The following is a 14,182-nucleotide window of genomic DNA, read 5'->3' on the forward strand; positions in this document are numbered from 1 at the left end:
TTCTTTCCTCCTCCTCCTCCTCTTCTTCCTTTTCTTCTTCTTTTTCTTTTTTACTTTGGTTTAATATTTCTCAACATCTTGTGGAGTCATTAGCTTCTATTTGGTCCATTTTAATTTTCAGGGAATTTGTTACTTGGGCAAGATTTTATACTACCTGTGTAGAGCAGTTTTTTCCTTTCTAATTCTTTCTTCCATTGTTCTATTTTCTTTTCCATTTTCCTCTAGTGCTTTCATTTCATTTGTAGAAGCATTTTAACTGTTTTTAAAGTCTCTTGCTTTATCTCTTCTAGGAGTTGTAGTTGAATTTGTGCCCAAGCTGTGTTTTTCATTGAGACTTTGCCTGTAGATAGTTTTGTCATTTTCTCCTTTCAGGTTTGTGTCTTGAATATCCCTGACACCATAATTGCTTTTTATGATAGTTTTTTTTATTTGTTCATTCTTTTATATACTTCCTGACTTTGGACCTTATTTCAGGATCAGACTGTGCACACTTGTGGTAGGAATTTCTGGACTGGTCACGTGAATACTTTCTTGGTGTATTGAGTGTTATGTTTTATGAAGATCACAGAGATAACTTAGGCTGGGGACCTACAAGCTTTCAGTGTTCCCAAAGTGGTCTGATTTAAGGTAAAGGTTCATCACTTTCCCTCCACTCTAACAGCTCTGATCACTACAAGTTTTTGATCTGGGTTTTGGTCTAGGCAACATGCCTATGAGCTTGTCCTGTTTGGAATTTTAGTAGACTGTTGTTGGACTCAATCACTATCAACCAGCTGAAAAGCTCTGCTAGTTTAGAGTGAAAGAATAGTAGGCTTCCCTTTGGACTGGGATTCCTGCCCCAGTTATTTTGCTGTAGGCTTCAGACAGGAATAAAAACTAGACCTGAGACCTTGCTCTACTCCTGGAGTCAGAACTACATAGCTGCTGCTTGCTTCTAAACTTGCTCTTTGCTCATGTATAGAGCCTAGCTCTTGTGACCATTGTTACCCTGGAACATCATTCCTAAGCACAGGCTCCCCTCATCAGTCCACGCTGGATCCATGACCCAGAACTGGATGGTAAGTGACAGTCACCAGTTGACCCTGTTCCTGTACCCTACACAAGTTTAGGTCCCTCTTTGCTAGATCAGGGACCTCTTTTTTCACTCAGAGCATGCACTTGACCAGTTCCTTTCCCTAGTGTCTGTCGATCTATTTGTCTGTCTGCCTATGCTGAGTTGGGCTGGAAATACGATTCATTGTAAATTTTTTTTCTTGGATGTCCCAATTAGGATTAATTTGGCACATTTTGTAGATTTTCTTAGGGAAGTTTTGCATGTGTGGGGCAGAAGGACTAGTTATACTTCCTTCTACTCTGCCATCTTGGCTTCACCTCTCCCTGGTCTTGTTTCCATTTTTTGTACACTTATCTTTAAAATCTAAGTTGCTTGAAAGGAAGAAGAGATATAGGCTGACAGATTGAAAAGAAGGCAGGGTCAAGGGAAGATTTTTGAGGATTGAGTGAACTGAACATGTTTGTAGGAGAAAAGAAGAAATCAGAGGAGAAACTGAAGATGAGAGGGAAAGGAATAAACAATCAACAAATGGCAGCTGAGCTGAAGCTTGAAAAAAGCTTGAGACTCTAAGAGTCACTGGTGAAGAAGGGCATTCCAAACATGGGGGACAGCTTGTACAAGGGCATGGAGGTAGCAGATGGAGTGACATATACAAAGAACAGAATGTCTGTATCATAATTGTGGAAGGGAAAAGAGTATAAGAATACTGGAAAAGTAGGAAAAGGCCCGATTGTGAAGAACTTTAAATGCCAAAGTACTTTATATTTGATTCTGAAGGTAATAAGAAGACACTGGAGTCTATTGAATCTAAGAGTGTGGTGATACAGAGCTATGGAGGGGAATGGATTAGAGAGAGGTGACACAAAACAGGGAGGCCAATTAGGAGGTTTTGGAAATGGTGGAGGAAAAAGGTGATAAGAACCTGAACTGAGGTGGTAGGTGTGGGAATGAAGAGAAGGAAATATTACAAAGATGTTGTGAAGGTAGATTGGCAATTGATTGGAAAAAAATGAGACTGAGGAGTCAAGAATGAAGCTAACTAAGGTTGTGAACCTGGGTAATTGAACGGATAATGTTGCCCTTGGCATTGATAGAGATATTTGGAAGAATAATGAATTGAGAGTCATGTTGGAATGAGTTTTGCATGTGCTAAATTTGAAATGGCTATCATGATCTGGTTTGAAATATGTAGTAGGAATTTGGTGGTCTAGGACTAGAACTTAGGGAGGAGATGGCCTGGATATATAGATCTGATAGTCATCTGCTTAGAAATGACAACTGAACTCATTGGAACTGTTTAGATTACCAAGTGAGATAATTTAGAGAGATCAGTGGGGCAAACTCCTGAAGAAGAGAGAAGGAAATGGGATCCAGGGCACAAACAGAGGATTTAGCCTTGGAAAAGAGAAGAACCATCTAACCAACTGAGCCTGGTACAAAGGAGAAGATGGCAAAGACTGATGTGGAGGAGGGGAGATAGGGAATTTATGATGAATAGCTTCCATTTTTCTCAAATGAGGTAATCTGCTAGGAGAGAGTAAGGTGAAAATTTAGTAGGGTGCATGAATATTGGGGAGATGTTTTGAAATGATTGTTGTGGAAAGTATGATCAGATATGAACAAAAGAACTGCCATTGTCCTAGTGAATGCTCAGTTGAGGCTATATGACATGAATTTACAGTGAATCCATCCAGCATGCATACTTTCATTACTTCTAATATCCTCCAGCCTCTGGGAAGTAGGAACAGAAAAATTGGACAGTGAGTGAGAGTAATCCAGGGTTAAGGATTAGCAGGATATCAACAATGCATGATCAAGGGGAGAAGAGATTCAAGGATGAAGGATAGTTAAGCTGGTTAACTACAAAGTCTTGATCATGATGGAAGGGAAATGAAGCCAGAAGAAGGGTGATAAAATAGGGGAACAGGGAGGCCTCTGGGGCCAGAGGTCATTAAGAGGAGCAATAGCAGCAAGTTTAGAGATGATTTCTTATGTTAATAAACAATTATTGAATTAGGACTAAGGCTTTCTGCCCTTCTATTTCCTCATTCCCTGTAGACTGTTCAGTCAGCCTTTGAAGGGCAGGACTGATAAAGAGATGAAATCTTGGTCAGACCCACTGGGAAAACTTGGATCTGATCAAAAGGTAAAGAGATTCTAGTCCAGTGAAATCTGGTCCTTTGTTTTTTATAGTCTGAGTACCTTTTGTCTAGATTGCCCTAGTTGGGATAGTCTGGATAAGAGATAAATCTCTTTGTCCAAGACTGAGTGATCAGAGTCACATCCCCCAATCCCTCATTAGAATAAGCCCATCTCTCATTATAATATTCATTATCTCATTAATTGTCAACAATCAGAGTTGATTTCTACTGTCAGGCATATCCACTCTTCCAAGGGTGTATGAGCATTGAGTAGGTTCCATGAGGGGGTCTTTGGCATTCAAGAATGCCACTGACCCCTTTTATTAATTATCCACTAGCAATAATTAATAAAATGATTACCCAGAAACTGTGTCTCTCAAACTTTTTATATGTTACAGGAGGGAAGTGGTTAGAGAGGTGTAAGGACAAGAGATGGTGATTAGAAAAGGAAATTTAAGAGTTGGGGATTTTGGACATAGAGTAGTTCTGAGGTGACTGATGGCAAAATCTAAGGTGGGTAGCTGAACTAGTCAGTGGAACCAGTCATCAATAAACATTTATTAAGCTGCGCCAGGTACTCTGTCAAGCACTGAGGATAAGAAAAGAGGGAAAAGACAGTTCCTGCCCTCAAGGAGCTTACAATCTAATTGGGGAGACAACAAGCTATATATAGGATGGATGGGAAAAAATTAAAAGAGGGAAGGCATTAGATTTCAGAAGTATTGGGAAAAGTTTCCTGTAGAAGGTGAGGTTTTAGTTGAAATTAGGAAGCCAGGGAGGTCAGTAGGTATGGATGAAGAAGGAGATCATTCCAGGTATAGAGGACAGCCAGAGAGAATGCCTAGAGCCAAGAGTTCGAATGTCGGAGGCCAGTATCACTAAATCAAAGGGTATATATTAGAAAGTAAAGTTATAAGAAGATTGGAAAGGTAGGAGAGGGCTAGGTTATGAAAGGCTTTGTATGTTAAACAGAGGATTTTAGATTTGATCCTGGGGGCAATAGGGAGCCACTTAAGTCTGTTGAGCTGTGCTTTATGAAAATCACTTTGGTGGCTGAATGGAGGATGGATTGGAGAGAGGAGAGATCTTAAAGCCAGTAGATCCACCAGCAAGTTATTGTAGTAGCCTAGGCTTAAGGTGATGAGGGTCTACACCAGAGGGGTGGGAGTGTCAGAGGAGAGGAGTGTGTATTTGAGAGATGTTACAAAGGTAAAATGGATAGGCGTGGGTGACAGATTGGATATAGGGTGTGTGTGTGTGTGTGTGTGTGTGTGTGTGTGTGTGTGCACGTGTGCTCGAGCACAAGAGTGTGAGAGAGAGAGAGAGAGAGAGAGAGAGAGAGAGAGAGAGAGAGAGAGAGAGAGATAGTGAGGAGTTGAGGATGAACCAGAGGTTATTAGAATTTAGGGAATGGGGACTGGGAAAGGGGTTTTTGCTTAAACAAACAGCGGTTTTGAATCTCGGGAATTAGAGGATGGCAGAATTCACTAGCCATACTAAGTTAGGAGATATTTTTAGCGTGGTTTCAGCATGGGAAGAGCTTTGGACTTAGGAGTCCCATAGACCTGGGTTAGACTACCACCTACTACAATTACAAGCAGTTTAAGTGTAACCTTTCTGAATTTATTCCCTCATTTGGAGAATGCCTCTCTTATAGGATTGCTGTGGGTATGAAAAGAGATAATGTGTTCGAAGTACTATCATTATGGTAGACTTTGTGATTGTCCTGAGCAGAAGCAGTTGGGGTTGGGAGAGAAGGCAATGGGCTGGAGCAGGAGGGTGCTGGAGCCAGCTGAAATTGGCTCTCCAAAACTGATTGTTAAATTTTCAGTGTGAACATTTCACCTCAGAAATCGGTAAACACTACAAATCAGGTCTTGATTTATTCATTTGTTGATTGTGTAGACTTAAGAAAGTGATGGAGAAAATGTCAACAATGTATATTAAATTTTAAAATGTATCGCGAGTTCCCCCTCTCCCCAAAGAGCTGGTTGTTAAACGCGTATCAGTATACCTCTGGCTACGAGCCAGGCGATCTGAACTCTGGGCCCGTTCTGGCTCTTGTTGGTGATGGCCAGTAATCCCTGCCTCCTCCCGAGGAGCTTCAGTGAACTCTGTAAAGTGGAGCTGGGGAAAGATAGGGTTTGGGGCAGTTTCGTGGCAAAGGGTTTGAGGAGGGGGTGGCCTGATGAGGGAGGGGCGCACGAACCACAACAGGGTGATTGTCTAGAGAATTAAGAAAGTGATGAAGGAAACGTTAATAATGCAGATTAAATTTAAGTGTGTTCCAAGCGCACACGCACACACGCATTTTTTTCTCCCCAGAGAGCCAGTGGCTAAACATTCACCAGGGTATGCCTGGCTGGGCGCAACATATCTAGATGGAGAGCTCAGGCAGGACTCCAATTCCAAGGATCAGCCCCGCCCTCAAGCATTAGCCCCTCCCACAGCCCCCGCAGGTCGGCGTTCCAACCATAGCCACGCCCCCAGGAGTGGCCCCTCCCCGCGAGCCGCGGTCCTGTGTACTGTTTGTTCCTGAAGCACTACAACTCACACTTCGGGGAGAGCCTCTACGTTCTAGACCCGCCCACATCCCCACCTCTCATCCTAAAGCCCAATCCCATGAGACCCAGGAGGAATCCCACCCCTCCCCCTCTCTCAGGGCTCACAGAAAAACCTCTGGTCAGCTGACCGTCCCCTCGGAGCACGTGACGAGCGACTGCACATCTGGGCTAACATGGCTGAGGCCGTGGGGTAAGTGCGGAGTCCAAAGCCCTCTCTGCGTTGGCTTCTCGGGAATCCCCGGACGCCCTCGGTCCTGGAGCTGCCTGAAGGCGCGGGGACACCCGGGACCAGCTGTCAGGGAGGGTGTAGGGTGTAGGGTGCTTTCCGGGGATCCTGGGGAACCATTGGCTGCTACCGCCCCTTCACCACCATCACCCCCGCCCCTTGCTTCGTTCTCCGCTTCCGGGAATGGAGAGAGTTGCGGGGCCGGAGGGGTGCCTGCATATGTGTTTGTGTATATTTTTGTGCGTGTGAATATATCTATCTCTCCCTCCCCGCGTCCTCCCAATCCCTTTCAAGCTAACGTTCTCACTCAGAACACCAGAGCTTAAAAGATCTCAGCATCGAGGCTCTTCCAAATCTTTTCATCTTTTCTCAAACTTCTCATGGCTCCCCTCCCCCCCACTCTCTGCTGAGAATCTTGCCTCAAATTTTACAGAAAAAATTGAGGCCATTCACCATGAGCTTCCTCTTTTCCCCTCTCTTCCTACTGCTATCTCCTCCTTTTCCCTAGTCTCAAATGATGAAGTTGCCTTACTCCTTATCAAGGCTGTCCTCTCTACTTGTTCAAGAGACCTTATTCCATCCCATCTCCTCCAGCAGATCGATACTATGTCCTCCCTGCTCTTTCACTTATTTTCAGTCTCTCCCTGTCTAATGGCTCGTTTCCTGCTTCCTACAAACACGCCCGTGTCACCAGCATCTTGGAAAAAACTTGACCCTTGCATCCCCACCAGCTATGTCCTGTATCTCCACGACCCTTTTTATCCAGCCTCCTTAAAAATGCCAGCCACCTCAAGGGCATTTACTTTCTGTCCTCTCACTTTTTAACCCTTTACAGTTTGGCTTCTGACCCTATTCATTCCACTGAAACTGCTCTCTCCAAAGTTACTAATGATCTCTTAGTTGCCAAGTTCAATGAGCTTTTGCAGCCTTTGACACTGTTGATCACTCCTCTTTGATAACTGTTCTCTTTAGGTTTTTGGGAAACTGCTTTCTCCTGGTTCTTCTCCCTTTTCTTCATAGATCTTGCCTTGTCCTTCGGGGACCTCTTTTACTCTCCCTCTCTACTACATCACTTGGTGATCTCATCAGCTCCCATGGATTTAATTGTCATCCTTATGCTGATAATTTTCAAATTTGCCCTCCTGCCTCAAACTCTCCTTTGATCTCGTTTCACATCTTCAACTGTCTTTCAGACATCTCAAGTTGGATGCTGAGTAGATCTCTCAAACTCAGTACATCCAAAACCAAACTCATTATCTAAACCCTTTCCACCTTCCCTATTACTGTATCGTCCTTCAGGCTTGAAACCTAGGGGTTATCCTGGACTCCTCACTCTCTCATCTCTCATATCCAAGCGGTTGCCAAGGCCTGTTGATTCCTCCTTTGCAACATTTTTAAATACACCCTCTTCCCTCTTCTGACATTGCCACCACTGTGAAGTAGGCCCTTATCACTTCATGCCTGGATTATTGCAATAGCCCACTGGTGGATCTGTCTACCTCAAGGGTCTCCTTACTCCAATCCACCCTCCATTTGGCAATTAAAGTTATTTTCCTAAAGCACAGGTTCTCCTGTGCCATCTCCTCCTCACCTCAGTAAACTCCAATAGCTCCCTGTTGTCTCCTTGCTCAGTTTGGCATTCAAAGCCCTTCAAAACTTAGCTCCTCCTACCTTTCCAGTCTCTTTACACTTTACTCCCTGACATGTACTCTTCAGTAATGCTGATCTGTCTGTTCCATGAATGAGACACTCCATCTTTTGGCTCCAGGGATTTTCTCTGGCTGTCCCCTATGCCTAGAATGCTCTCTCTCTGTTTGATCAACTGACCTCTAAAATCTTACCTTTTACAGAAAGCTGTCTCTAGCTCCTCTTATTTCTAGTGCCTTTCATATGTTAATTATTTTCTATTTATCCTCTACAGCTTGTTTTGTATATATGTTTGCATATTATCTCCCCTACTAGATGGTTAGCTCCTTGAGGGCAGAGACTTCTTTTGTATCTTTTTGTATCCCCCTGCTGCGTGTGCCTGACACTTGGTAGGTGCTTTATTAATGTTGATTGAGTCCAAACTCCTCTTTTTGTACGAATGAAAAAAATAAAGAGTCTGCCTGTCCTAGAGGAGATCACACCATTCCTGAAGTCAGAAGACCTGGGTTCAAATTCTGGTTCTGTTGCCTATTAGCTGTGTAGCTCAAATGCTCTCTCCACCAGGAAATTTTCTTTAGTAACTCCTCAAGATTTCTTGCCCCGATTAGTTTGCACCTCTCTGTTGTGCTTGTTATGTAATATATAGCATTATAACTGCCTTGACTGCAGGGATTGAAATTGTCTAAACTTTTAAGTCTCCCTTTTATCAGTCCTCTTCGCATTGCAGGTCCCTAATCCACTTTTTGTTATTTTGATCTTGGAAAACTCACTTTATGTCTCTGAGCCTCATTTTCTTCTCTTTAAAATAAGAGTTGGACTGGTTGATCTTTAAGGTCTCTTCCAGCCCTAAGCCTTTTTGGTCCTAAAGGAAGGAAGTGATTTACTCGAAGTTGACTACTGAGTCAGTGGCAAAAGCATGACTTACACTCAGATCTTTTGGCTTCCACTTTCATTTCATCGAGGATTTCCATGTATAGGTCCTGAAAGAGAGACATGACAGCAAAGGTGGTCTCAGGCATCTGCCGCAGCGGAGAGAAGCTTGGATATGGCCTAATAGTTAGGGAGCTGCTGGAATCCTTTTTACTAAGTGGGCTCTAATATCCTTATCTGTAGAATGGTCATGCCCACTGGACACTTTAGGACAGGAGTCTTAATTTAATTTCTGGAATCTTGGAGGGGGCCTGCTGTAAATCTGCAGGAAGCCTCAGAAGGGACCCAGGGCTCAGTATAAAGAACTGAAGTGTCATTTTACAGGTGAGGAAACTCAAGCTGAGAAGTTAAGTCACTTGCCCAAGGTCACCCAGCTAAGTAAGCCTCTTAGAATGCCTAATTTCCTTCAAGACATAGCTCAGATGTCACCTCTGTAAAGTCTGTGTGGATTCTCACAGCTGCTAGTTCATTTACCTTGTTTTCTATATATAAATGTATCCCCCAACAGAGTGTAAGCTCATTGAGGACAAAGACTTTTTTCACTTTTGTCTTTATTCTCAGTACCTGGCACATGTTAAGTGCTTATTCACCACACTTAATGCTTATTAATTGATTCAGTTGTCTAAGATGGGGTTCAAACTCAGGCCTTCCTGACTCCAAGTTTAGCACTCAGTATAAAGTACTGACCTTTCTCCTGGCTTAGTTACTTTCAGCTCTTTTTTTCCGTTGGTTGCGCACACAAATATGAAGTCTGTTACAATTAGACTGAGAGGCAGTTGTGATGAAAGATACCCCATCCCTACTCCCCCACCTCTCATTGCATGAGCTGAATTTTTTGCCATCTTGAGTTCTGATTGTTAACCTCCATAGCTCTCTGATTATGATGGTAGAAGACAAAGTGACTTGCGGCTCGAAGAACATGTTGCTTCCAGGAAGAGGAAGACTCTTGGAAGAATACTATTTTTGATTTTTGAAGAATTGGAAAGTAATAGACTTTTGGGGTAACTTATAGAGTAAATTTGTCCCAAAGACAAATGGGCATAGATTTTTGGAAAAATCAGTCTCAGTCATTAAGCACTTATTTAGTGCTTACTGTGCCAGGTGCTATACTAACTGCTGGGGTTACAAAAAAGGGCAAAAGACATTCCCTGCCCCCAATGAGCTTACAATAAAATGGGAGAGACAACATACAAATATATACAAACCAAGTTGTATACAGGATAAATAGGAAATAATTCACAAGAGAGTGGAGGTAATGAAATTAAGCTTGGGGTATTTAGAAGGTGGAATTTTGATTGTTCCTTAAAGAAAGCTAGGAAAGATGAGGAGGGAGAATGTTCCAGGCATGGGAGATAGCTGCAGAAAATCTGTCAAATCAAGAGAAGGAGTATCTCGTTCATAGAACAGCCTTGAGGTCAGTGTCACTGAACTAAAGAGTGCTTGTCAGGAAGTAAAAGTATGAGAAGACTGGAAAAATAAGAGGGGCTAAGTTATAAAGGGCTTTGAATGCCAAACAGAGCAAGGAGGCAACAGACGGGGCCACTGGAATTTACTGAGTGGGGTGTGTGTGTGTGTATGTGTGTGTGTATGTGTATGTGTATGGGGGGCAGGATGTGTGGCATGATCAAACCTATGCTTTAGGAAAATCACTTTAGTGGCTGAATTGAGAATGGATTGGAGTGAGGAGAGACTTGAGGTAAGCAGACCCACCCTTGGGCTATTGCAGTATTTCAGGCATGAGGTGACGAGGGCTGATACTAGAGTGGTGACGGCATCAGAGGAGAGAAGGGGGCATATTCAAGAAATATTGCAAAAGGAGTCATCAACAGGCCTTGGCAACAGCTTGGTTATGGAGGTGAGATATAGTGAGGATTCCAGGGGTAATGCCTAGGTTTCGAGCCTGAAGGACTGGAAGGATGGTATTGCCCTCTATAGTAATAAGGAAGGTAGGAGTTAGGGAGGGTTAGGGGAAAGATACTGAGTTTGGTTTTGGATATATTGAGTTTAAGATGTCTACTGGGCATCCAGTTTGAGATGTCTGAAAGGCAGTTGGAGATGTGGGACTGGAGATCAACAGAGAGTTTGAGGCAGGATGGGTAGATTTAAAAATCATCAGCAGAAAGATGGTAATTAAATCTGTGGGAGCTGAGGAGATCACCAAATAGTTCAGTAGAAAGGGAGAAGAAAAGAGGGTCCAGGTCAGAGCCCTGAAGGACACCTATGGTTAAGGGCATGATCTGGAGGAAGATCTAGGAAAGGAGACAGAAGGTAAAGGGCCCTTGGGTTGAGATTGTATTTGATTTAGTAGATTAGACTGATGTATCCAGATAAAGTAGAGAGAACTGCTTACATAGCTTCTAGGCCTCATGCCTAGGATTAGTCAGCCGTCTTGGGTTCAGAAAGATTCTGTCTGGTACTTATTAGTTGTGTGATTTTGAGTCTCAGCTTCCTTCTCTGTTAAATGAGGATATTAAAATTACCTTGCAAGAATTGTTATGAAAAAAGCTATTTGTAAATAAAAGCATCATAAAAATGTGAGCATTTATATCCATTTATATCCCTACTACCTGTAGTAAAGTACTGTTGCTTTCAAGAATACTGGACTGATTTTGAAAATGGCCAGATGATCTAGAAGTAGAGGGAGGGTCATGGAGAGGATTGATGAAGTTGAGGCTACTAGAGAGACCTCCACATCCTAGGGAGTGTCAGCAAAATCAAGAGTTAATAGAGAGTTTGCTGCTACCACCACAGAAGAGGTACAGAAGTTTTGGATTTAAATGGCTGGACCTTGGTGACCAAACTTTCTTAACTCAAATGTAGATCTCTGATCCTCAACCCTAGAGGTCTCTTGATACTCACTACTTCTTTGACCTTGGGCAGGTCCTCACTTTCCTTATCTGTGTAAAATGAAGGGCTTGGCCTCTGAGGTCCCTTCCAGCTATAGATCTATGATTTTAAGTATGATTTTAAGTATTGTCCTCTGTTGTCATTCCAGGAATCACAGATAATAGAAACGTACATTTGAAGTGCCATGTCTTAACCCTGAGATAAGGGCATTGGTAAATTATAAGTCATCTCTGAAGTAGCTTTTAAGAATTTATCCAACAAATATTTTAAATACCTATTTGTGTTGAAGGGATTGAGATACACAGATGCAAAGACAATCTTTCTCTTCCCATTCCCACCCTACACTCTAGTAGACCAAACTCAGCAGGAAATGAAATGTTCTTTAAGGGAAGGAACAAGTTTCCTATGGTCTAGTAGTCACTTTTGAGTCTCAGTTTTGTATTTTCAGTCTTGCCTGAATCCCAGGTCCCTCACTGTGCTAGTGTGTGTCAGAATGGAATGATAGGTCCTAGGCCAGGAATCCTCAGTTTCCTGTTCTCTTCCTCCCTGACTTCTGCCCCATCCACTTGTCTTTTCAGGAGGCTTACTGACTGAAGCTGCGAGAGACCTTAGAAATGCAATTACTTCAGTACCTTCATTTAATAGATGAGGCAACTGAGGCCTAGAGAGGGGAAGGGAGTTGATTAAGGTCACATAGGAAGCAAGTAGCAGAGCTGGACCAGTTCATTTTCTAGCTCTTTTCTATACTGTTTCCCTTTCAACTTCAAATTTCTCTGATTTCTTTGGTTAGTAGCTACCTTCTCCCTCAGATCTGAGTTAACATTTTGTTCTTCAGCTCTATAATGTGTCTATCATGTAATTCTTTTTTTTTTTTATGATATTCTGTTTTTGTATCTTATTCCTTATTTGACTGTAAGCTCCATTAAAGCAGAGATTATGTTTTATCTAAACTTTGTATTCCTTAGCACAGTGCTCTGTAGATAAGTGGTTAGGAATACATGTTGCATTTAAATTAGAACTAGCACCTCCATGCTGATGACTCTTGAATCTGCATCTCTGATCTTAACCACTTTCTCCATCCAGGGCTGGTCCTTGGACCCTCTGACCTTTCCATCTCTCTACAAATCACCTCTGCCTGGATGTCCCAGTGTCATTTCATACTTAACAAATCCAAATCAGCTTCTCCCAATTTCCTTACTTCCGAGGAATTCGAGAGGCAAATGACCATTTACCTGGTCACCTAGGCTTGTTATCCCTATCACATTCTCCATTCTTATGTCTGCCTGGATTTGCCTCCACTTTTCTGCTCCTGTGGCCCCCACTCCAGGAGCACCCATCATTCCTGCATGCCTGGACTGTTGCAATAGCCTCCCTGGATCTAGTCATAGGGTCATAGAGAGTTAGAGCTCAAGTCCAGCTCCTTCATTTTACTGATGAGGAAACTGAGGCCCAAAGAGCTTCTAACTCCAAAGCAAATGCTCTTTCTCCTCTGCCCTGCTGGTTGCCTTAGCCTGTCCCTAACCTGTTCCACACATCATAGCTCACCTTCCTAAAACTTAAAACATGTTATTCTTCAACTCAGCACCCTGCTGTCTGTAGTTCATACTCATCAACCTGGCATTCAGGACCTCTGTAATTTGCACTTTACCTCTTACTCGCCGCCCCCCCCCCCCCTCTAACCTGCCTTTTCACACTTATTGTCTCTCCTTTCTACACAGTCGATATTCTAGGTAAACTTGGACTATGCTTCATCTCTGCACAGGCTTTGCATTTTCTTGCCTCCTTACCTTAGCCAATTCTGTTTACTCTGCTTGGGATGCCTTTCTCCCAGCCCCATGCATATAAACACATGCCTAGGAAACTCATCTGTCATTGCCCAGCTGCAGTGCCACCTCTTCCAATGAAGCCTTCGAATCACTCCCTTCATCTGAATTATAGAAAGGACTTACCACATTCTACCATGTTCTGATAGTTAATTGTGTCCTTGTCATCATGTCTAATAAATTATAAGTTCCCTGAGAAGCAGAGACTTATTACCCTGAGTCTATAGCCCCCCAGCACAAAACCTAGGACATAGGAGGTGCTTAATAAATGTTTGTTGAACGATGAATGCAAAATGATTTTAAATTCAACTAATATGAACGTTCCAAAATCTCCTGAACATTCTGGTTAGAGGCTTTGCTATAATTGACAAGATAGAAGAATTCTTTTTGTGAAATCCCGTGAAATAGGATTAGGTTAAAAACTGAATTGTCATTAGGGTCTATGTAGCTGCCAAAAGCCATTTTTGTTATGTTAAGAAATAACTAGGTTACAGTGAGACTGTAGTCATTAGTTAACTCTGGTTGTAGCTCTGACTTTTCTTATACTCAACTCTAGGTACTAGTTTACATTGCATCCATTTTCTCCTTTTTTTCTACCCGAAACTTTAGAAGGAACCTTTGTCCTTTTGCCTAGGCTAAGGCTATCCTACTGATTTCAGGTGAGGTGAGAGTGCCCAGAAGGTAGGCTCTCTTTAAAGAAGTGATTTGTGGTGACTTCTTCCTCTCTCTTTTCCCTATGACTTAAGGGTAGATTCTTTGTCCCAAGTTCCTTCTCTACTTACAGCCTTTCACAGGTTTGATTTGCTCTAGTTAAAAATGTATTTCTTTGGATCTTCCAGACTTTTCACTCTTTCAGAATCACTTTTTAAAAGGTATTTGGAGGAGGGCCGGACTTAGATTTTGGGAGAGAGGTGTGGGATTCAGAAACATGAGGGAATGCGTGTGATCTT

The 14,182-nt window shown here is 42.6% G+C and overlaps 1 protein-coding gene across 1 annotated transcript in view; it reads left to right on the top strand.

The window, feature by feature from the left end:
* Positions 1 to 5,846: 5,846 nt before the first annotated feature.
* PEPD (peptidase D) overlaps positions 5,847 to 14,182 on the top strand; it is a 251,321-nt gene continuing 242,985 nt past the window's right edge. Inside the window, exon 1 of the mRNA XM_036749271.1 lies at positions 5,847 to 5,949. Within this exon, the coding sequence (XP_036605166.1) occupies positions 5,933 to 5,949 (17 nt within the window). The 5' untranslated portion in view covers positions 5,847 to 5,932. The remainder of the gene's footprint in view (positions 5,950 to 14,182) is intronic.

Source organism: Trichosurus vulpecula, chromosome 3 (assembly GCF_011100635.1).
Source record: "Trichosurus vulpecula isolate mTriVul1 chromosome 3, mTriVul1.pri, whole genome shotgun sequence".
Lineage (NCBI taxonomy): Eukaryota > Metazoa > Chordata > Mammalia > Diprotodontia > Phalangeridae > Trichosurus > Trichosurus vulpecula.